Below are 24,750 nucleotides of genomic sequence, written 5' to 3'. Positions count from 1 at the left end.
AGAGTTGACTCATTTAAAAGACTCTGATGCTGGGAGGGATTGGGGGCAGGAGGAGGAGGGGACAACAGAGGATGAGATGGCTGGATGGTATCACTGACTTGATGGAGGTGAGTCTGAGTGAACTCCGGGAGTTGGTGATGGACAGGGAGGCCTGGCGTGCTGCGATTCATGGGGTCACAAAGAGTCGGACTGAACTGAACTGAACTGAACTGAGGTAACAGTGTATAGCTCTGTGACCTGCAAAACTGCAGAGAGCAGCCTTCTTGAGCACACAATGTGCAGATCCTATCCCTCAACCTTTATCTATGCAGGATTCAGGAGGCCCTGGGGCCATTAGTGGAGAGCTGGAATTTTTGGGTGGTTCCTCATATCAAGACAAAATCTGTCTCCACCCTCCCTACAGAGTGTTTCACATTTTGGTCCCTGTGTATCCTCTGGAGCCTCACACAGAAAGCCTTATCTCATGTTTCAGCAAAGATGAAGACAGGAGATCCCATTCAGGCCCCTTGGATTCCAGCCCAAGCTAGAGGCAATTCTTTTGATGCTGCTCCTTGTCCCTTGCTGAAGATGCTTGACTTTGCAAGGCTGTGATGGGAGGAGAGAGACCTAGGCCACGCCCCCTCCCCCCCACCCTGACCAGCAGGTGTGCCTGCCTCTGTCCACTGCCACCTTCATCCAGAACCTGGCTCCCGGATAGGTGCAGAGCAAAAGTAGAGCAGTCCGGAAATCAGAAAGAAAAACCTGCATTCCTGCTTCCTTCTAGGCAAGTCTCCCAAGCAGCAGGGCTCCTCAGGCTGTTGACTGCAATACATCTCCCCTGCCAGGGTTCCCCCAGAGCTGCCCTTTGGGCAAAGTGCTTCCAGGCTTCCTTCGAGCCCCTGGGTCATCCCATCAGGCTCCTCCCTGGTGGTAAGCCTGCTTGGGGGCATGTTCCTTCCCAAGAACTCGTGTGGCCAGATTTGGGGTTAAGACAAGTGTTTCCCAGGCTGAGTGGGAAGGACACAGGCACTTCTCCTCTTCCAGGAGAAGGGTCATGGACACATCTAGAAGCCAGTAATTCACCTGTCCTCTGTCCCACAACCTCCTTTCCAAGAAGGAAAGGTAAAATTCAACGCTTGTTACTTCCTTGGGTCCGGACAAGGGGAGGCACCTTCCCCTGAATGAGAAACTGTGGCCTCTGGGACTGAGCAGAGAATGAGGGGCTGGACCCAGATCGGTCCTCAGGACACAGTGCCTGTGGGCGTGCTCGGAGGTGGGAGGGGGGGAGCAGTGAGGGGATGTGGAGAAGAGATATAAGGCCTCTTGTCCCAGAAGCAGCCAGGAGGTGAGAAGAGGTGTTAGTGGCACCCAGGAAGGCAGAAGAGGCTGAGGAATTCAGGAGGGGCAAGAACAGCCCTACAGAAAAGGCTCTGGGCACACTCTCTCTCTTTTGCGGCGAAAGCCAGTTGCATAATCTTTCTATTTGCTCAGATCTACATTTTGCCCTGAAGCTCCCTGCCCTGGGAAGTGATTGAGGAAGGCACCCAGCAAGGACTGGGCAGGGCAAGGAGTCAGTAGACCAACCAGGGGTGTGCAGGGTCTTCAGCCTTTCTTCCATCACTGCCGTCCAGGAGGATGGAGGCCTTCAACCAATCTTCCCCGTTCAACTTCTCCCTCCCGCACAACTTCGGCAAGCGGCCCACCGACCGGGCGCTGAGTGTCATTCTGGTGATCATGCTGTTAACCATCATGCTCTCGCTGGGTTGCACCATGGAGTTCAGTAAGATCAAGGCGCACTTCTGGAGGCCCAAGGGCCTGGCCGTCGCTCTGGTGGCACAGTTTGGCATCATGCCCCTCACTGCCTTTGGACTGGGCAAGTTCTTCCAGCTGAATAACGTCGAGGCCCTAGCCATCCTGATCTGCGGCTGCTCGCCGGGGGGGAACCTCTCCAACATCTTCACCCTGGCCATCAAGGGGGACATGAACCTGAGGTAGGACTGGGGGTGAGAAGGAAGCTACCTGGGGAGATTGCAGTCAAGGCGAAGAGCCAGGAGGGGAGTGAATGGGGGCTGGGAGGGTGTTAGGGCAGGGGGTGGCAGCCATTTATGGTCAAAAGCTAACACTGGGCTGGGGGCAGGTGCTGGGGTACATCTTGGCTTAGGCTCCAAGCCAAAGGGGCTCAGCTGGTCCAGGGACATCCTGGAGAGACCCCGCCCCTACTCCCAGGGTTGTCTCAAATGGGGCGCAAGGACTGTCTTGAAGGAATACTGTATTGATTTAAAGCAAAGGGACCTCTGGTGAACTTTCACCCATCTGCCAGGGTAGGCAGAATTCTGCTTCAAGGCCAGAGATACGAAAGGGAGTGCAGATTAGTCCCAAAGATCTCCAAGGAGATCAAGGCGGCTCAGAACTAAAGAGCACCTCCAGTTCCTGCAGACCAGGAAGGAATTGCCAAAGATCCCCCCAACTGTCTGTGCAAGTGGGCTGTCCTCTCTGAACCTCCCCTCTCCACCCATCAGAGGCAAGAACACCTCAGCGTAAAGACACAGCCAGGTAGATCCTGGAGTCCCCAGCACCAGGTCAGGGTCCCATGTCAGGACAAGCCTCACCTCAGCCAAACTGGGAGGAGGCAACAGCAGCATCCCCCCACCCAAACTATTACAGCAGAAGTCAGTGAGGGTGGAATCCTGCAGGGGGCAGCTGAATACTGGTCCTTCCAAAGAGGTGGGACTCTGGTCTGGAATGCTTCCCAGGGCAAAGCCACATCAGACCAGCTCCAGCTACAGCAGCAGCTTCTGCTGGCTGAAGAAAACTCACCAGCATAAAAGCTCTGGCTGTTACTTAATTGTCCATCTCAAGCCTGTCTCTTATGGTTCAGTCCTCAGTGGAGAGGCTAGTCCATGCCAGGCAGGGCAGTAAATTCAAAACAGTCCATCTGCTTGTGCCTGTCACTACCCTGCCCCTGACTGAACTGTACTAAGGAAACCAGCCAAGTAAGGAATCCTCTTCCTGGTGATGCCAAGTGATGCTGGAGCTGACACTTAAATGAAAAAATGATAGTGATCATGGGGGGTTACCCGGACCTGCCGCCTGAGAAGCTCTGGACTCTCCACCCATATAATTCAACCCTTACTGAGGTGTTTGATGGAGAGAGAGCCTGGCTTGTACAGTCTCTCACGGGAACATGTCCAGTATTCAACTACTTCACTGTGAGGAAGTTCTTCCCCTTATCTGATCCAGGTCCTTCCTGCAGCAAGACAAGCCCCTGACCTGATCTAGACAAGGCCCAATGCAGCCTCTGTGTCCCATACAGAGAAACCTGAACCATATCTTAATTCTGATGTAGAAGGGTTGCAACCTTGCCTGGTAGCTCAGCTGGTAAAGAATCCACCTGCAATGCGGGAGACCTGGGTTCGATCTCTGGGTTGGGAAGATCTCCTGGAGGAGAGCATGGCAACCCACTCCAGTATTCCTGCCTGGAGAATCCCCATGGACAGAGGAGCCTGGCAGGGTACTCAGGGCCTTATGGCTCTGTATCAGCAGAGCTGCGCGGGCGGGTGGGGAGGTGGGAGGCAGTGTAAAGTATAGTAGGGGAGTCTCTAAGTGTGAGTGACCAGATGTCCCAGTCTCTTGAGCCAGTGGGTGCCAGTAAGGTCCCTTTGGCAATGCCTGCTTTTTGGGGGCTTTAGGCCTCCAGCAGTGGCGCCTCCAGTGACTCATGCTGTCTTGCTCAGGCTCCTGGTCTGGGTGCCTGGGAACTGTCACTTCCACCTAGGCCCCTCAAGAGATAATACTTTGCAGGACAGCCACCTTCTGCCATAAAGCCCCTTCCCACAGACCAACCTCCCATGTACATGTAACCAGGCCTCTGACCCCACTCACCCTCCACCATCACAAGCTGCCAGAAACTTCAAATTCCAGATTGAGTTCACCTGGGACAACTTGTTACAGGTATTATAGTAATGATAATGGTGCTGATAATAAAAGACAGACTGGCAATGGGCCAAAGGCTCTACATGGGATCCTGATATGGCTTCCAGGAGGAGGTGCTATGAGGAGCTCCATTCTAGAGACGAGGACACTGAGCTTTAGAGAGGTTAATACATTTATCCGGGGCCTGGGGGCTCCAAAGCCTGTGCTTTCACTCAAATATCTTCAATGCCCGGTGTGGCTGGAGGATGACCGCCAGCCTCTGAGGTGTGGGCCTCCCTGCACAGGGCATATGCCATCCATCTCTGCCGTGGGTGTTGTGGGATTAGGAACTCATGGCTGGCATAGCTTCCCGCTTTTCAGGAGAAGACAGAATCTCCCTTTGAAGGTGAAATCTCCAAATTTTTCATTGTTGGCAATGATTTCAAATTTTTTAAAACACTGTGCAAGCCAAACTGTACATGTCAGAGGCCCAGATGCCACCCAGAGGCTACGGTTTAAGGCCTGTGTACAATACCATGCTATTCCCATGTGGACTAGAAAGGAGTGTTGAGACCGATTCCCTTTACATGTGAGAAAGCTGAAGTCCAGAGACTTGCTAGAGGCTTCCTGAGAATCTGTGGGCAAGCTGTGTCCGGAGCCAGTCCCAGGGTCTCTCTTGCCCGTCATTCTGCTTCACGGCTGGAGTGAGGCTGAGGGAATCCTCGTGGGTGAAAGGGGGAGGAGGCACATTCCAGAAGGCTGGGCGCCCCGCCCCGGGTGGACCTCTCAAGGCAGCCAGGCACAGCAGCTCTTTCCTCTAGGATGCCGAGAGTCATGCTTCAAAAGAGACAGTGGACCCACAGGCAAGAGAAATTGCCCTCCCTGGGGGACAGAGGAGAGAGGGCCAGTGAGAACTGGGCCCCTTTGACGACCACCTATGCCACCCCTCAAGTTCACCTGCTCACCCCCACCCGTCATCCAGCCTACAGCAGACAGCAGAGCCAATGGCTGTGGAGACAACCCAAGGATTCTCACAGCTCTCCCCACCATGAAAGACTAGGCAGGAGACAGAAGCTACTCAGGTTCCCCGAAGTCTCCCACTTCACCACAGAGACTGAGCGGTTCCCTCACAGCTCCCTCAGCTTCTGCTGCCAGTGCCTCTGTTAACAGGAGCTCAAAACCTGTCCCTCAAGCAGGGTATATACAGTTGCCCCAAAGCAGGCTGTGTGGAGGGCTCCGAGAATTTAAGCAGGAAAGTTTAAAAAAAAAAGAAATGTGCTCCATTCCCCCTGGTCCCTGGACCCCTAGACAAGGTCCATAGCAGACTCTGGGTCCTATAGACAGAAACCTGGACCATGTCTTAATTCTGATGTAGAAGGGTTGCCAGCTTCCCTGGTAGCTTAGCTGGTAAAGAATCCGCCTGCAATCCAGATTCGCAGTGTTACTACACGACAGGTCCATCTCAGAGCTACAACAGGACTGCCCTCCCAGCACTGCCCTTCAGGGTAACAGGATCACAACCGTTACAGATACCAGAAATGTAGGCCAAGAGCCCAGCCCTTGCACGGGCGGAGGAGGTAGCAGGAGGTCTGGGAGCACAGCTCCCACACACACGCCAGTGCACAAGGCACACCAAGTCCCAGAGCAAATTCCAAAGCTCCCGACATGCCAAGCCAAAGCAAGCATGACTCCTGTTCAAGGTCATCAAAACAAGCACACGAGTTTCGTGTGTGGCCTTTCTCCTAGGCAGAGGTCAATAGCTAGCGCTGTGTAGCCTACTGAATGCCCTTCCCAATCTCATTCCCCTCTTCCTACACTCAAGGAGCACCTCCCAGGATTTGACTTTCAGCCCTTCCACAAACCCTTTTATATTTTATATTATACTATGTATGTATATATCCACCAGTAAGATACACTCCTACATTTGTATGTTTTTAAACTTTATATGAACTGTATCATACTACCCGTATCATTTGACAACTTACTTTCTTTGAGATGATAGGTTTAAAAATAAAAGAGCTATTTTGTGCATTTGAACTGCAGTATAGTTTGTACCAGGCTTCCCTGGTAGCTCAGTCAGTTAAGAATCTGCCTGCAGTGAAGGAGACCCGGTTTCGATCCCCAGTCAGGAAGAGCCCCTGGAAAAGGAAATGGCAACCCACTCCAGTATTCTTGCCTGGAAAATTCTATGGACAGAGGAGACTGGTAGGCTACAGTCCATGGGGCTGCAAGAGTCAGACACGGCTTAGCAACTAAACCGCAACCACCATAGTTTGCTTGCATTGTCCTGTTGGCAGGCGTTTATGCGGCTTTCCTGCTAAGCAAGTCTTGTGCCTGCTACCCCTATGCTCACATGTGAGAGCATACAGGAACACAGGACTGCTGGGTCTTGAGGTTCACACGTTTTGATCTAACATCTATCCAGACTACTTGTTCTACTTCTCACTCCCCAGGGCAGTGTATGAAGATCCCTGTTTCTCCATGTCGTCATCTGTATTTGGAATTGTCAGATTTTTCAATTTTGCTATCTGGTGAAATGTCATGGTGGTTTTAAATTTAATTCATCATAGGCTTCCCTGATAGCTCAGCTAGTAAAGAATCCACCTGCAATGCAGGAGACCTGGGTTCAATTCCTGGGTCAGGAAGATCCCCTGGAGAAGGGAAAGGCTACCCACTCCAGTATCTGGCCTGGAGAATTCTATGGACAGTCCACGAAGTCAGAGTAGGACACGACTGAGCAACTTTCACTTTCACGGGAGGTCTAGCACCTATTCAAATCTCGTTGGCCATTTGGGTGTCCTTTCTGAAAATAATGCCCTTTGCCTATTTTTCTATGGGATGGTGGTGCTTCCTTCTTATTAATTGGTAGTCATTTGTTGTTTTTACATGTTTCAACAGTCTACTCACAGTTTGGGGCTTACCTTATGTTTTGATAATGATATAAAACAGTGTGTATTTTAACTTAACCAACTGTATTAATATTTTTCCTTGACATTTTATATTTTGGGGATTATTTAAGAAACACTTTACTGCCTTCAAGGTCATATATACATTCACCTGTGTTTGAAAAGTTTTAAAGCTTTGCATCTCACATGAAGATCTTTACTAGTATGTATTATGTGATCTAATTGTATCTTTTCCACCTGAATAGAAAAAATTCCTAGGATCAGTGAATTTTTTTCCAGCAACTTGTAACACCACCTCTTGTTGATCAGATGCTCAAATAAGCATGGGTTTATGTCTGAGATCTCTCTTCTATGTGGCTATTCTTGTACCAATATCACATTTTCTTAATTATAACTCTATGATAAATTTTGATAACTGAAAGGAATTGCTCTACCTTGTTATTCTTGGAAATTATGTTAATTATTTTTGACCCTTTACTCATTCATTTGAATTTTGAGACTAACTCTCAAGTCGACAAAAGTTATTTCTGAAAGTTTGGTTAAGTTTGCATTAAATTTATAAATCAATACTGCATTTTCCCATCCACAAAACTGGTATAGGTTTCCTTTTATTCAATCATTTCATATTAGGAAGTTCTTCCATATAATTAAAAATTCATTTACTAATAATTTTTTGTAGTAATTTCTAATTATTTTCTTTTATTGCTAATGTATTCAGAATTTCATGGATTCTATTTACTAGTTATAACAGAAATTCACTTGAATTTCCTCTGTGGACAGTTCTATCATCAGCATATTTTAGTTTCTTCCTTTCCCCTCTATATAGTTTTCCTATCTCTTGTTTTGCAATGCTAGCAAAGACGTACAGACTATAATTTACAGCAGGTAATGTGATGAGAACAGGTATCCTTCCTTTATTCCTCTAATTTTTCACCATTAGGTTTTCTATTTCCTGTAGATTTTTTGGACAGATCACCCTTTTCAGGTTAAGGGAATCCATTCTGTAGCTGCTGCTGCTGCTAAGTCACTTCAGTCGTGTCCGACTCTGTGTGACCCCATAGACGACAGCCACCAGGCTCCCCCATCCCTGGGATTCTCCAGGCAAGAACACTGGAGTGGGTTGCCATTTCCTTCTCCAATGCAGGAAAGTGAAAAGTGAAAGTGAAGTCGCTTAGTCGTGTCCGACTCTTCACAACCCCATGGACTGAAGCCTACCAGGCTCCTCCATCCATGGGATTTTTCCAGGCAAGAGTACTGGAGTGGGGTACCATTGCCTTCTCCGATTCTGTTGCTAGTGTGGTGATTTTTACCATGCATGAACACTGGATTTTGTTGAGTGACACTTTTCTATACCATTTTTTTTCTTTAATCCAATAATGCAGTGATACATATCAGTAGATTGCCTAATATTAAACCATTTTTATATTGCTGGGATAAACCCATTTTGTTCATTTTATTATTTTATAAAGGCATGGCTAGATTTACTAGGTAACATTTTGTGACTTTTGCTCCTGTGTTTGTAAATGAGAATGGTCCCTAATTTTCCTTTCTCATGTGACTTTTTTACCTTTGGTTCTAAACTCATACTAATCATATATAATTTGGGGCATGTTTCCCCTTTCTTTACTCTGAGACGATCTATACTTTGAATACTTAGCAGAACTCTACTGTAAAATCATATACATTTTGTGTGAGGTTTGTCTGGATAATAGGTTTCAAAGTGTTTACTAAATGTCTTTAGTGAGTCTAAATTGATTCAGGTTTTCAACTTCATTTTAAGTTTTTGTAGATTTCCCAGGAAATTGTCCTTTCAGTCTGAATATAAAAATGAAAATATAAGACTATCCTTGATTTCTTCTATGGTCCTCTAAAATCTCTATTGTATCAGAAATTATATTTCTTTTTGCATTCATGCTAAGATCAATTTGTGCCCATTCTCCTTTTTCTTGGCTAGCCTCGCCACAAGTATTTATATTATCGGACTTTGTAAAGAACCTGCTCTTGGTGTAATTGATTCTCAACTTATATCATTTTTAAAGGTTATTCTCTCATCTTTAATATTTTCTCTTTCATTGGGTTTCTCTTTCCAACTCTTGAATAAAATGCTTAGCTCATTAATTTTTAATCTTTCTTCTTTTCCTTTATAAACATTCATGCTATAAATTCTCCTCTTAAGGATGAATTTTATTTGTCCTTTAGATTTTTAATATTATTTTTTAAGATATAATTCACCCACCATAAAATTCACCTTTTTAAAGTGTGTAAGTCAGTAGTTTATAGTATATTCACACTGTACAACTATCACCAATTCCCAAACATTTTAATAATCCCCCAAAGAAACCTAAACACATTAGCAGTCACTCCCCATTCTCTCTCTCCAGCCCCCAGCAACCACAAATCTATTTTGTCCCTATGGATTTCATGTAAATGGAATCATATAATACCTAGCCTTTCGTGTTTTTGATTCCTTCACTTGCCGTGTTTTCAAGATTCATCTTTGTGATAGCTGATATATATAGTGGTACTTCTTTGCTTTTTATGGCTGAAGAACATTCAATTACATGAATACACCACAATTTGCTTATCCATCAATATTTTATATTCCACTTTTCAGCTATAACTAATGTTGCTCTGAACACTTGTATGTACTTGTGTAAACATATGCTTCCCTTATGGGTATATACCAAGAAGCAGCAGATAGCTCTATGTTTAACTTTTTTACAGCTGTCAAACTTTTCCAGAGCAGTTACACCATTTTTACATGCCCATCAGAAACATGAGAGGATTCGTTTCTCCACATTCTCACCGAGACTTATCATTTTTATTGCTTAGCTCTGCTAGTGGGTGTGAAGTGGTATCTCATTACCACTTTATCATTTCATTATCAGTTTTAATTTGTATTTCTTTTATAACTAATGGTGTTGAGCATCTTTTCATGTGCTTGTTGGCCAACTTTGTATCTTTGGCGAAATGCCTATTCAAGTCCTTTGACCATTTTTAAATTGAGTTATTTGGAGTTTTTTAGCTGTTGAATTATGAGTTCCTTATATATTCTGGATACTGGACACCTAAATGATTTGCAAATATTTTCTCCCGTTATGTGGGAGACTTATTTTGAGTATCCTTTGAAGCAGTTTTTTAGGTTTTGAAGTCAAAGTTACCTGTTTTTCCTTTGGTTACCTGTGCTTTAGGTATCACATCTAAGAAGTCATAGCCTAATCCTAAGTCAGTTCAGTTCAGTTGCTCAGTCATGTCAAACTCTTTGCGACCCCATGGACTGCAGCACATCAGGCTCTTCCTGTCCATCACCAACTCCCAGAGCTTGCTCAAGAGTTGGTGATGCCATCCAACCATTTCATCCTCTGTCATCTCCCCATATTTTAAAATACTATATTCTTCTATTCCTTTTTCCATTATGATTTCATATTCAACCCATAAGAGAATTAAATGTTCTATTTTTCCAATAGTCCTTTTGGAGTATTGATTACTGAGTAAACATTTGTTTCATCTCTCCTTTTTTCATAGGCTTAAAGTCTCAATTCTGGCCCCTCCCTTGGGTATTAAAACATAAACACCAGATTACCAAGACTAACACCCTATCATCTACTCCTCCACATGCTGCAGCTTAAGCACAAGCCTACTAATTACTCGACATTCTTTGTTTCTAGTCCCTGGAATCCTCCCTCCGTTTCTTACAAGCTGGAGTTTGTGCTTAAGTGTTTTAGGTGTTCATGAGTATGTTGGGGGGAGGTTCTCATTCAGTCCACAGTATCTTTTGAGGGTCTCTCCTCAGCTTCTGACTCCTTGTGATACATCCACCAATTATGTTCTTGATGGCTATACTCCAGACCCTTTGGACTAGGATGTAGTTGATGGTCATATCAAGCCCTCATCCCCAACCTTCTCACTAGAATGGACGCCAAAGCATATATTGTAAAGTAAATGTCTACAAATCCAAGAATGTTCCCTAGCAGCTTCCTCTCCCCGTTGGTCTTTCTGAAGGGCCTCTTCCTACACAGTGTTCTGAGATTAACAAGGATGAGATTCCAAATGCAGATAGCAATAGGGCAGTTAGGGTACCAATGAGAACTGGGAAGATACATTGTTATTCAGGATCTGAAACTCACACTCAATTTATCTTAAATAATGTTAAAGCCAAGCCAAAACATAAAGGACATGAGAATATCAATGTTGGGTGTGTGTACGTGTGCATGCTGCTTCAGTCGTGCGCAACTCTTTGTGGCTCCTGGACAGGAATGTAGCCTGCCAGGCTCCATGGGAATGTCCAGGCAAGAATACTGGAGTGGGCTGCCATGCCCTCCTCCAGGGGATCTTCCCAACCTAGGGATCGAACCCACATCTCTTACATCTCCTTTATTGGCAGGCAGGTTCTTTACCACTAGCACCACCTAAGAAGTCCTCAAGTGTTGGGGACTAGATTATTATTCAAGATATAAAACAGGTCTGATGAGCAGATTATCTTGTCACTTGACAGTGGTAACTATTGCTGCCTTCTCTAATACTCCACTATTGTGCTCCTTCAATTAACGTGTTTTTTTACACAGTCTTCTTAATCATATGGGCTTCCCTCATGGCTCAGCTGGTCAAGAATCCACCTGCAATGTGGGAGACCTGGGTTCAATCCTGGGTTGGGAAGATCCCCTGGAGAAGGGAAAGGCTACCCACTCCAGTATTCTGGCCTGGAAAATTCCATGGACTATGGGTCGCAAAGAGTCAGATAAGACTGAGTGACTTTCACAATTAATCATAACCTCTGTTTACTGCTTTTTCTTTGCATGTTTTTTGGTTTTTGAAATCCCTCCCATGCCACCCACTCTCAAAGACCAAGTGCTCTATAATTGTGTATACATTCAAACTCCCTGAGAGAAAATGTTCTTGATGTGCTTGATCTTTGTTATTTTAGTCAGACAGAACCACTATGTCCAGCCATGCCCTAGACTCTAAAGGCAGGCACTTAGCCACTGTAGATCAGATGTTATTCTATGATCCAACGGGCTATAGTCAGTGATGGGATCGCACAGCTTTTTTCAAAATGGGCTGTGCATATGTACAAGTATAGAGAGCAAAAAGAGTTCTATTACGGAGGAGATCAAAATGGCTCCTTTCACAGTGAAGTGTACAGGTACCTGGGTTCAAATCTCAGCCTTCCCACCTTTGTGATCCTAGGCAAGTCACAACCCTTCAAGTCCCCAGCTTCCTCATCAGTAAAAAGGAGATCATATGCTTACCTCCTCAAACTACTGGCAAGAGGAAACAAAGCAATGCATTCAAGATTCTTCACGCCATGCCTGGCACACAGCAGGCACTCCACAAATAGTACAGGCATACCCTGGAGATACTGCAAATTCATTTCCCTACCACTACCATAAAGCAGAATATCACAATGATGTTAAGTCATGTGGATTTTTTGGTTTCCTGGTGCATATACATGTTACTTTTAAACTATACTGTGACTTATTAAAGGTACAATAGCATTGTGTCTAAAAAAATTTACATATCTTAATTTAAAAATACTTTATTGCTAAAAAATGCTAACCATGATCTGAGCCTTCAGCAAGTTGTAATGTTTTTGCCAGTAAAGGGTGTTGCCTCAATGTTGATCAGGATGGTGGCTGCTGAAGGTGAGGGCGGCTGTGGCAATCTCAAGAAGCAACTCCGTATCCATTCAGGTTTTACCAGGCGTTGCAGCACTTCAGTCACATTTGCAGGCTCCACTTCTAGTTCTCTTGCTATTTTCCCCCCAGTCACGTCTGTAGTTGCTTCCTCTAGTCTTGAATTGCTCAGTCATCCACGAGGCCTGAAATTAACTTCTTTTAAACTCCTGTAACATTGATATTTTGACCTCTTTCCAGGAATCATGAATGGCCATCTAGAATAGTAAATCCTTTCCTGAAGATTTTCTGTTAACTTTGCACAGATCCATCAGAGGAGTTACTATCTGTGGCAGCTGTAGATGCATCTTCTTCTGATAGAACACTGTTTCGTCTGCACTGAAAATCTCTTTAGCATGGCCATCTTCACTGATGATCTTAGGAAGATCTTCTGGATAACTTGCAGCTTCTACACAAGAACTTGCTGCTTCCCCTTGCACTTGCACATATATGCATATGGCAAGAAACATCCATGTTTCTTCTGCAGATTCCTCACCTCTCTGAGCCTTCCTAGAATTGAAGAGAGTTCAGGCCTTGATCTGGATCAAGCTTTGGCTTAAGGGACTGTTGTGGCTGGTTTGATTGTCTCTTTAGATCCCTACAACTTTCTCCATAAGGCTGTTTTGCTTTCTTCTCATTCCTGAGTTCACTAGGGTAGCACTTATAATTTTCTTCAAGAACTTTTCCCTTGCACTTACAACTGGCGTTTGGTGCAAGAGGCCTGGCCTTCAGCCTGCCTGGGATTTCCACAGAATTTCCTAAGAGTAAACATTTCTACCTTTTAACTTAAAAACATAAGAGACATCTGACCCTACCTTTCACTTGAACACTTAAGAGACCAGTGTGGGGTTTGTAATTGGCCTAATTTCAGTATTGTGTCTCAAGGAACAAGGAGGCTCGAGGAGAGAGAAAAGGGGGAGCAGTCAAAACACACACAACATTTATATCCTTGAAGTTCGCCATCTTACATGAGCATGACTCGCAGTGCCCCTAAACAATTACAATAGTAATATCAAAAATCACTGTGACAAATACAATGAAAAAGCGTGAAATACTGCAAGACTTACTAAAACATGACGAGACACGAAGTGAGCAAATGCTGTTGGAAAAACAGCACCAATAGACTTGATGCAGGACTGCCATGAACGCTCATTTTATAAAAACACAACTGTGAACTGCAATAAAATGAGGTACGCCTGAATTAATGAGCGCCCTCTCTCTCTGCATTTTTCCTATGTCTCCCTCTCAGCATCGTGATGACCACCTGCTCCACCTTCTTTGCCCTGGGCATGATGCCCCTCCTCCTGTACCTTTACTCCAGGGGCATCTATGATGGGTCCCTGAAGGACAAGGTGCCCTACGGCGGCATCATGATATCACTGATCCTGATTCTCATCCCTTGCACCATAGGCATCATCCTCAAATCCAAACGGCCACAATACGTACGCTATGTCACCAAGGTAAGAACCTGGGGGTCTGGGCAGGGAGTGAGAACCCCACCATCGTAGCAGTAAATGGCTTGAACCGAGTCATTTGGGCTTTTTCTGTGTCAGTTTTCTTTCCTTGCTTAAAAAAATAGTCTGCTATTGATACAACCTACTTCATGAGATTGTAATGCATATGAGAGCAATTTTTGAAGCGTTAACAGGAAAAAAAAGGAAAACACCACACACAACATACAACCATTTTGATAATTAAGCTTTTATCATGTACCTACTAGATGTTACGTTTTATGCTACTCTCTAAGGATTCACTGGCCTCAAAGTTTAATCACAGAAAATCAGTAACACGTGAGAAACAAGACCCAAGAGTGTATAGTCAGGCATTAGCAGAATGCAAGAAGGTAAGGTTAATAAGGGCCAGGTAGTCAAGAAAGGCTTCTCTGGAGGATGGAAGGAGGGGTGGTCTTGAGCGAGATCATGAATAAAGGGTCAGATTTGGGTAAGCCTAAGGAAATGCCTGAATAGAGTTCAGAGGGAGACCAAAGGCAAACATGGCTGACTAGATGAGAAGGTGGAGGGGAAGAGACCAGAAGAGCTGGTAGGCACACTCATAGCACTTTGGGAATGGGATGGGAGGAAAGTGGAGAGTTGGTCCCAAAGGGTGTGGGGGAGTGCTGTGAGGGCACCATGCCACTGCCTTGCCTTTGGAAAAACCAGACCCTTAGAGAGCTCCCTCTGACAACTCTTATGACCTTGGAGCTCACTCCCCATCAGTCTCTCCTCTGGTTCACTGCTCACCCCTGGGATCCAAGTGCCAACCTGGTCCTCAGGATAAACTCTGCCTCCTGAAGGCCTGTTTTTGTTCCTGCCCCTGGGTCTATGCCTTTGAGCCGGTCTACAGGGTACACTACTTGGAAGCGCAAGGCTTGGCAGCAGCTTTAGGTCTGGAACAGAGGTTTGGTCGGGTTTCCAAGGTCTTTCCATTTTCACAGTGCCATTGTCAAAGGTAGATTTTTGCCCTTGCCCTGGTGCAGTCCTAATACCACAGCCACAGTTCCCCTCCTGACCTGCTGGAAGATGTGAAGTCTCCTGCCAAATGGCTGGTCACCCCACTCTGCTCTGGACAGCATCTTCCGTTTTCACCCTTGCTTCTCAGTAATCTCCTTTTATTCATCACATCCTGTATCCCCACAGCCTCCTCCTCACTCTCATTTTTAGAATGACACCATATTAATTCTTCCCAATCAACATCGGTTCTGGTTTACATCTCTCCTTTTTTTTTTAGTTAAGTAGTCACTGGACTGTACGTCCTTCAGCCAACACCTGTCTTTCCTCCCCGTCCTAGCCGTGCTCCCAGCAGACACCCACTGCCCCCACCTACCTTCCACTCCTACCCAGCCCCCAGGGCTGTTCACCAGTGACCAACCCTCATCAATCAGTGTCTACTCCTCAGTCTCCCATCCACTCACATTTTGATGACCACTTGCTCCACTTTCTTCCCCAAATCCGACAGACATGTCTCAACTATTCTTTTAGTGGTTTTTGATATGGCTGACCACTGCCTCCATCTCAGAAATCTTTCTCCTCAGCTTTAGTGACAGGGCACCTGCTTTCCTACCACCTCTCCAGCATTTCTTTTCAAACTCCCTTGTGAGTTCCTCTGGCAAAGGTTACTTCTCTGCATTCAGCCCAAGGTTTCTGCTTTTCTTACCTAAGCCCAGGACCTTCCCACCATGAGATCTGGCCCATCTCAACAGCCATCTACAAGCTGATGACCACCAGAACAATAACTTCAGCGCTCACGTCTCTCCTGACTTCAGAATCCATGTATTAACTACCAAATCTTTCTACTGAATATGCCTCAGGCATTTAAAACTCAGTATGTTTTAAATTTAAACCATTTCCTCAAACTTGCTCTTCCCTCCTCCCTGTGTCATCATCTCAATGAAGCATTTAATGTGCCCAACTGCCTGAGCCAGAAACCAGAAAGCCATTCTCCGCGTCCTCTCTCCCTCCCCACCCACACTAATCACCAATTGCCAGTTCTGCCTTCTTTTGCTTGAGTCCATGTCTCTCCATCCCTGCATCCACTGTCTTCATTCAGGCCACTCTCCTCTCACACTCAGCTACTCAGTCTTCTAACCTGGTTCCCTTACCTAATTTTAACCTGAGTCTGGAAAGAACAAACTATCATGTCACTCTATTGCTTAAAGCCCCTCATTGGTTCCTTATTCTGCCCCAGGAGTCATGAGGCTCCTCAGCCCTTTCTTAATTTGGTCTCAACCAACCTCTCCAGTGTCAGCTCTTTTCTTTGCACATGCCCTTCCCTCTGCCTGGAATACTCCTCTCTCCAAAGTCCCACCTCCCTCACCACCACCTTTCACTGGACACATCCTTCAAGTCTCAACACAATTAGCACCTCTTCCGGGAAGCTGTTCTCAACCCACAAGCTTGGACAGAATGTGTGTCCTATTTGCTCCCTTATCACCCAACATCCTTGTAGCATTTATTGTATTCGAATTAAAAATACCACTTGTTTTTATTCCCCACACACCTGCAAGAAGATCCTAAGGCTGTGTCTTAACACTGAATTCTCTAACACTCACATCTAATGCCTGAGAATAAACAAAGGAATAGAGGACAAATCCTGTCTCTCCCACACATGAATAGAAAAAGAAAAAAACCAGAAACATGAACCTGTCATCTCACTGAAGAGCTTGTGGAATGTAGAAACAAAAGGAAAAATATATCACAGAAGATAAAAATGTGAAATGACCCCGATATCACTTAAGCAACTCTGCCCTCCTCCACTTTGTAGGTGAAACCAGAGACTAGAACCCCAAAAGCAACTGATATAACATGTCTCCTGATCTAAGTATTCTTCTGAGAATGACAAATACTGTAAGCGATCACTTATATGTGGAATCTAAAATATGACATGAATGAACTTAACTGTGAAACAGAAACAGACTCACAGACATAGAGAACAGACTTGTTGCCAAGAGGGAGAGGGGCAGTAGAGAAGGATGGAATGGGGGTTTGGGGTTAGTAAACTGATGTATACAGATGGATGGACAAGGGCCCACTGCATAGCACTGTCAGCCATATTCACTATCCTGTGAGGAAATGTAAAAGAATATGAAATGTATCTGAGTCACTTTGCTGTACAGCAGAAATTAACACAACACTGTAAATCAAGTACACTTCAATTTTTTTTAAAAGTCTTCTGAGGATGGAAAAAAGAATCTCAGATCTTAAAGCTAGAGAGGGCTTCAAAATGAGGTAGTCTCCTGCCTTATTCTCATTTTATATATAGAATAACTGAGGCCCAGGGAATGTCTCTCATACCTGTTTTGTTACACATCCATGACTCAATTCTACAGCAAATGACCCCAGAGAACATTAAAAGGGCTGAGGTATACCTGGACAGAAAAAACAGGAGCCAGTAACAAAGAATCACATAAAATGTAAGTGTATCTTGGGACCTGCTTTGCCGCTGGCCAAACCTCCAAGGTTAGACAAGCAGAAGGGCAACAGCTCCATTTATCAATTGCTCCCAAACAAGATATCATTCCCGTGAGGTTGCAGATAAAAGTAAGTGGCCAAGATGTAAAGGCTGAAATTTTCTTGCTTTTACATTTCTTTGAGGACTATGCTCATTCTTAATCTCCCCGATTCATAATGTAGTGAGTTACAAGCTGCAACAACTGTCCCAGCTTCTTTGCATACCAAACACTCCTAGAGACTTTCAAATCAAAATTACCCAACTTCTGATAAGTGGCTCTGACAGAAGCTATCTGTTCAAACTCTGCTCAACCAGTTGCATTCCCTAGTGAGAGGTCACATTTGGACACACCAAGATACAATTTTAAGGATGCCCTATTTGGGCTTCCCTGGTAGCTCAGATGGTAAAGCATCTGCCTGCAATGTGGGAGACCTGGGTCTGGAAGATCCCCTGGAGAAGGAAATGGCAACCCACTCCAGTGTTCTTGCCTGGAAGATCCCATGAATGGAGGAGACTGGCAGGCTACAGGGGGGTCACAAAGAGTCAGACACAACTGAGCAACCCTTTCACCATTTGGAAAGGTAATTCAAGTAATACTGTAACTCACCCATGCAGGAGTTTATTCAAGCCTATGTGGTTAGAAAGTTGGTGAACCTGAGCATGACGAGTCCAGGTGCCACTCAGCATAAGCCACTCACCACTCTCATTATAATAAGGATCCCACCCTGACATTGACTCAACCACGCTACCTATGCTTTCCCCATACCTGTTGCTACTGATCGAAGACCTGACTCTCCTTTGTCTCAGTTTATGCCACCTTGTGACTTCTGCAGCCTGCGGGCCTCCGTGTCAAAATTTTCACACTTGTCTCTGCTCTTGCCTCCCTTTCTCTGTAACTCTACAAACTCCCTAAATGAGAGGATTGATTTCCTCGTTGGGTCACTCACCAACCAGGTCACCTACATGGGAAGACTTTGGCCAGGTTATCTCCTGGATCACTGGCAAGCTGAGCTGGCTGCCCATGAACAGATGGACACTCAAACAGCTTTAGTCAGCAATGACAGGGCAATGCAGGTGACAGAAAACATGGTCACCTATGGAAAAACAACTACTGTGGCCTCTCTTCTTAGCAAGAGGTCATGGACAGGAGATCCAAGTGACAAGAAACTGTGGGATGTTACACTCCACTCCTTTCCCTACAAGCTACAAAGCGGTCAGTGGTTCTAAGATGCTAGGTGCTGTGCTGTCAACCTCATTCCAAAAGCTGAAGGACTCACCAGTTTACGTATCTTGAGAAGGGCTAAGCCAGTTTTCACACCCGGGTCACATCAATGTCTATGCTGACAACCACTCTAAAGGCCCCAAGAATGGGAGAATGGGAATGAGGGCTTGAGATTAATCCTCATGCAGGCAAAGAGGGCTTCCGGATTCACAATCCTTGTAGCCCAATACCTCCTACATTCTTCATTACCCTCTTCAGAACAAAATCTGGACATCAGGTAGAGGACAAACCCAAGAGGCAAAAAATCCAAAAGGAGAAATTAACTCAAAACCCAAGGGTGAACTAAGCAGTTAATCAGTTAATTTTTGTTGTTCAGTCACTCAGTCATGTTCGACTTCTTGCAATCCCATGGACTGCAGCACTCCAGGCCTCCCTGTCAGTTGTATCAGCTAATAGTCTCTCAATAAAACTTGAAGTCGTTACTAGTGAGATTCCTTCCTATCCTGGGACAGGACCACCAACAGTATACGTGCTGTTTTATATGATTATCAGTTGCAACATGGTTTAGAAACACGGAACTGCGCAGTTGCAAGTAGAGCAACATAAACAAACGTTAAATTGTCACTAGGACAACATTGTGAATGTAATTAATGCCACTGAATTATACACTCAAAAATGGTTAAAATGACAACTTTTGTGTTCTATATATTTTACCACATTTTTTTTTTAATTGCATTAGGAAATACCAAACACAGGTGTGAAATGAGCTAGAAATGGAACCATAACCATTACAGAACACAGTAAGTTCAAGGAAGGTTTGCTGCACACACTTGTACTGAGAAGACAAGGCTTCCCTGGTGGCTCAGGGATAAAGAATTCGCCTGCCGGTGCAGGAGATGAGGGTTCAATCCCTGGGTCAGGAAGATCACCTGGAGAAGGAAATGGCAACCCATCCAGTATTCTTGCCTGGGAAATCCCATGGACAGAGGAGCCTTGTGGTTGCAGTCCACAGGGTTGCAAAGAGTCGGACACAAGTTAAGTGACTAAACACCACAGCTCAGAGGATGAGAGGGACAGAGCTTAAGTTTATGCATGTATTTTCATCAGTTTAGATGTCACTCTCTAAAATGCAGACACGTAACACTCTTTGAAGCCTTGAATCCTCCTTAGTAGAGAAAATTCTTAACATTCTAATTTCATGATAAATTGCCTACTGAAAATTCTAAGTGGTATGTAAGATCCAACTATAAAATCGTAATTTTAAAATAAACAAAAACATACCACTGTTTCTGATGACAGTTGCTTTCACAGCTCTCACCTGGGGTAGGGTGGACCTGCACTGTTTCTAAAGATGCATTACCTGAGCTATCTGAAACTCCTTTTAGGAACTTTCCTATCATCCCAATTTGCAAGTCACTCAAGAAAAGCACTCATCCCTATACATCATTCAGATCTAAAACCACATTATCTGACTGCATTACCTGCTTTAATCAGCATTGCTTCAAATTTTTGGCAACTTCCAGAAATCAGATTCATCCTAAAATAGATGAAGTCCCTACCCATAAAAGAGGTATTTAAGACAAGTACGACAAGTTCTAAGAACAGCTTCTACTCAGTTCCAAAATATCCAGAGCATCCAAAGTATTGCTGGGATGCGTAAAGAGAACTTTCATTTACAATACCCACTTTGCCAGAGGGCTGAATAGTCTCATCCTTCAGAGTCACAGCACTTCACTGAAAACCCGCTACTCAGAGATGTCTATCAGAAACTATGTCTGGCTGAGCTTTCAGTAACAAGGTAATCAGATCTATGACCTCCAGCAAGCTGCCCAGCTACAGGTAAGAATTCCAAGATGACGATAAAGGTCTTGCGTACTCCCTTCCACTTCAAATATGTTTATTAAAATGTTTTCCACCTTCGGTATCCACCAGCGCTTCCCTAGCTCTCTGTGTTCCTCCGTATCCCCACACCCTTTTAACTGCCTTTTCTTCTTGTCCTTATTCGCAGGGAGGGATCATCCTCCTGCTTTTGTGCAGTGTGGCTGTTGTAGTGCTCTCCGCCCTCAACGTGGGCAAGAGCATCTTGTTTGTCATGACACCACACTTGCTGGCCACCTCCTCCCTGATGCCTTTCATCGGCTTCCTGCTAGGCTACCTTCTCTCTGCTCTTTTTTGCCTCAATGGACGGTAGGTATTATTGTTTTAGGTCCCACTGTCCCACGCCTTTCAGGAAAAAGATAAGATCCACAATCTGGGGAAGATAATTTTTAAACAATATATTCAAATGCAAAAATGGAACAAGGCAATTGGACTGAGGAACAGTGGGGAGGTACTGGATGAATAACACAGAGAAACAAAATCCAAAGGTATCTAATCACACAAAGAGGAACAGTTCATGGCGAAGTGCTCCCTAGCAGAGCCTAGATTCCACCACCTGCCCAACTCCCTGGTAGTAAACGGCAGCGGAATAGCTCCATGTCTTCATGACAAGCCTTGATGAGGAAAAGGATCCCTTCCACTTTGCCTCCTTTTCTGTCTAGGTTTTAGTTGTAACACACCACCTTGGGGTGGCAACTTTATTAATAAATGTGCAGAGACCATGCTTACAATTTTTTAGCAAAGATCTATTTTAATCACTAATTGCAATTCAGTGAATAAAATGTTGTATTAAATATAACAGTACATTCTTTAGCCCATAAAGTGTAAAGCAAGAGAATGTGTCCTAAAGGCAGATAATGGAACCAAACTTTCAGTTGTGAAGACATCCAAGCCAGAAATCAGACCACAGGACAAGGTTCCCAGACATTTAGACAATCTTTTACTTTATGCTGAAATCATATTTGTCCTATATGTAACCCAACATGTGCCAATGAATGATACTGGATCGTATCTTTTCTCCCCATAGCCATTTTCTCTAAAATTCATTTTGGTAATTCCACAAGTGACAAACTGTAGATTTCTAAGCTAATCAAAAATTCCCTCATTAAAAACTCCCCAACATGGACCTACTGGTCACCATTTTCCACAAGGCTGGATTAGTGACCTAAGAAATGGGTCAATTTGACTTTTCTCAAAACCCTGTGCATGTGGCTCAGTTCCCTCTTTCTGTGTTGGACTGTTAGTCTCTCTTATAAAGTATTTGGGAGAAAGATGACCAAGTGAAGTTGCTTCACTTCTCTGAAGGCATTTGGTTGTTTTTTAATCAACACAGATGCAAACGCACAGTCAGCATGGAGACTGGATGCCAAAATATTCAACTCTGCTCCACCATCCTCAATGTGACCTTCCCCCCTGAAGTCATCGGACCACTTTTCTTCTTTCCTCTCCTGTATATGATTTTCCAGATTGGAGAAGGGCTTCTCCTTATTGCCATCTTTAGGTGCTATAAGAAATTCAAGACTCCCAGAGGTAAGTACTGAATCATTCCCCTTTGAGCTCTACTCTCACCTGGGACATGTTTTCACCAGCAATTGTCTCTGGCAAGGACCTTTCAAGAGGGGCTGTAACCCATAAAGTCATTAGGAACCAGACAGCACCAATGCGCAGGAAGGAATTTCAAAGACTCAAACTACCCATAGTAAGTGTATCTCATTTTCGCTGGGAGAGTAAGCTGTGGACTTTGCCTCATGGAACAGAGGGGATTTGGGCTGCTTTAACTAGGGAGACCACGCGGATGAATCGGACAGAACGGTCTTAAGCGTTACATGGTTACAAGATCAGTAAGATTCTGTGTTAAGAGTAGGTTTCTCAAGCCATGAAACCAGGTCAGAGCCCCAGCACCACTGGCATTGCTTTATGAGGGAAAACATGAAAGCAATGCAGTCTAATAAACCAGAACCAAAAAATGAGGATTCCAACTCTGGTTACACAGTAACAAAAAGTCAACTATTAATCTAGATTTAATCTAATTACTAAGGGATTAACAAATTCCTAGCCAATAGCATCTCTTTTTTAAGATGCTCAAGAGTATTCATTCTCTTCAAGATACAAACTTCAAGAAAGCCCACTGACTCCTTTCCTCAAAGTGAACATCAAATCTTTTTTTTTCTTCAGTATCTTTTTTCAAACCCAGAAAACTCAATCTCACTTGGTAACATATTTCAGTATTTTGTAACTCTAAACATTAGTATATTCATCTTAACCACTCATTCTTCAACTGACTCAACTTCCTATAAACTTGAAGATGTCTTGAAGACCTCTTCAAGACCCAGAGACTGATTCACACCCTAGGAGAAAGAAACAACTTACCCTGGTGGAATTTATCTTACAGTAGCAAATGAAGACTTACAGTAACTTAAAAGATGTAATCTTGGTTATCAAGCAGCCAAAAAGAAACCAATAAATAACTGATCATTACTTATGAACCATTTTTACTCAGCTCTGCTTGAAAACTAGAGCTATAGATAAGTATGCAGTCTGATACTTCTCTAAGATTAACTCAAGCTATTTGTTACCATTCAAGATTTCCACCCTCTTAACAAAAAAATTCCAGATCCCCAGGCTTGCGGTTTTAGTACCACAAAGGGCTGAAATGCCAAGAGGCCATATTCTACAGCCTCTGGCTCTAGAAATCAATGTATGTAGGAAGATTTCTTGTGAGAAAACTAAGTGAAAATTACTCATCTCACATACTGTCTGGGCCCAAGTAGTGTTCAAGTTTAAGGATCTGTCAGTTTTTGCACTTGGGACCCTTGTACCCTTCTAGAAAGATGGGAAAATGGGAAAAGTGAACCCTAAGCATCTCTCCTTGCTACCACCATGTAGGCAGAAGTAAACCCAACACCACAACAGGCGTAATGGAAACACCTCTGGGAAGACTTCTCACTTACAGTGCTTTGCTCCCTGCCCCCACTGGTCCCAGAATGCAAGTCAACCATTGCTTACATGGACTCAACTCAACTGTACCGCTTGTACTAAGATGATAGAGACGGAGTGAAGCAGAGTCAGTGCTCTCTAGACCTTAGCACTCTTTATTAGACCCTTTGTTACTAGTATTATCATTAGAGTTGTTGAGGGGAAACCTAATTTTTCCTCAGTTTGACTAAGTCATGGGGAGAGAGGTGGTCAAGAGATACGAGAAAAAAAAACAGCACACCCTAAGGGTAAGTTGATATTATCCCCCAGACAGAACAAGTTTCTTAATCACTCTTTTGTTCTTCCTAACCCATGACCCTTTTCAACTTTACAGATGACACAAAAATGACCTACAAAGTTGATGCAACTGAAGAAACCCTCCCAACAGCTCTGGGAAATGGCACTTACAAAGGGGAGGAGTGTGATGTTGGGTTTACTTCCGGCTTCCCCAAAGAGATGGATTCTGGTCAGAAGGCAATTGAGCAACTCAACATGGCAAACTGAAGAGAGAGCAGAAAGAGGATCCACCTGTGGTGTGATTAGTCTCTCTCCAGCATTTCCAGCATAAACTATTAGTCTCTCTCCAGCATTTCCAGCATAAACTATCAGAATCATTAAGCCTTGCATGGAGAACAAAGTGGGAGTCTACCCCACAAGGCTTACCTGTCCTCAGGACTTGATACCTGTTTTAAAAAATCAAAGACTTATTCAAGGACAGCCCTATAAAGGCAGGCACCAAAACTGCCTTTGCATCCCTAGAACAGTGCCTAATAGGCATATAAAAGCAATTTCTGAGCTGGTCAATAAATGGGCTTTCACCCTAAAATCAAATATCAAAATTCCGTTCCCAGTTTTGTGACCCAAAAGGGAAATAAGACGCTCAGGGTATTGTAGGATTAGTAGACTTCAGAAGTCATTTCTAACCTTTAGATTTAGAAAAATCTAGATCCCATTCTTTCCCTTTTGACATCATTGGCACCAAAGCTACTGAGAACATGACACCAACTGGCTAAGACAAACTCACAACCATTCTGAAATGAAAGGACATTCTGGAGAACACAATTCTGGAAGAGAGCTTTAAAAAAGAAAGGGAAGGAGAAGAAGTATAAATACCAAGAGAATAGTTTCCCTAATCTAATAATCTACCCCATCAATTCATTAGGTATCAGTAGTTTTCACGTTATGTTCAAATTTAAAATCGAGAGTAAACTATTGCCAAAATTAGTGATTGCTAACTTCAAAGTACTGAAATTCTTAA

General features: G+C 44.2%; 1 protein-coding gene across 1 annotated transcript; it reads left to right on the top strand.

Annotated features, from left to right (window-relative positions):
* Positions 1-1,614: 1,614 nt before the first annotated feature.
* SLC10A1 (solute carrier family 10 member 1) lies at positions 1,615-24,070 on the top strand. The gene is made up of 5 exons (XM_055538455.1): positions 1,615-1,970; positions 13,719-13,929; positions 20,647-20,825; positions 21,850-22,046; positions 23,827-24,070. Exons 1-5 carry the CDS (start codon positions 1,615-1,617, stop codon positions 23,994-23,996), a joined length of 1,113 nt encoding a protein of 370 aa, XP_055394430.1. The 3' UTR covers positions 23,997-24,070.
* Positions 24,071-24,750: the final 680 nt, after the last annotated feature.

This window comes from Bubalus kerabau, chromosome 10, assembly GCF_029407905.1.
Source record: "Bubalus kerabau isolate K-KA32 ecotype Philippines breed swamp buffalo chromosome 10, PCC_UOA_SB_1v2, whole genome shotgun sequence".
NCBI lineage: Eukaryota > Metazoa > Chordata > Mammalia > Artiodactyla > Bovidae > Bubalus > Bubalus kerabau.
This window is presented reverse-complemented; position numbering and strand designations above follow the sequence as displayed.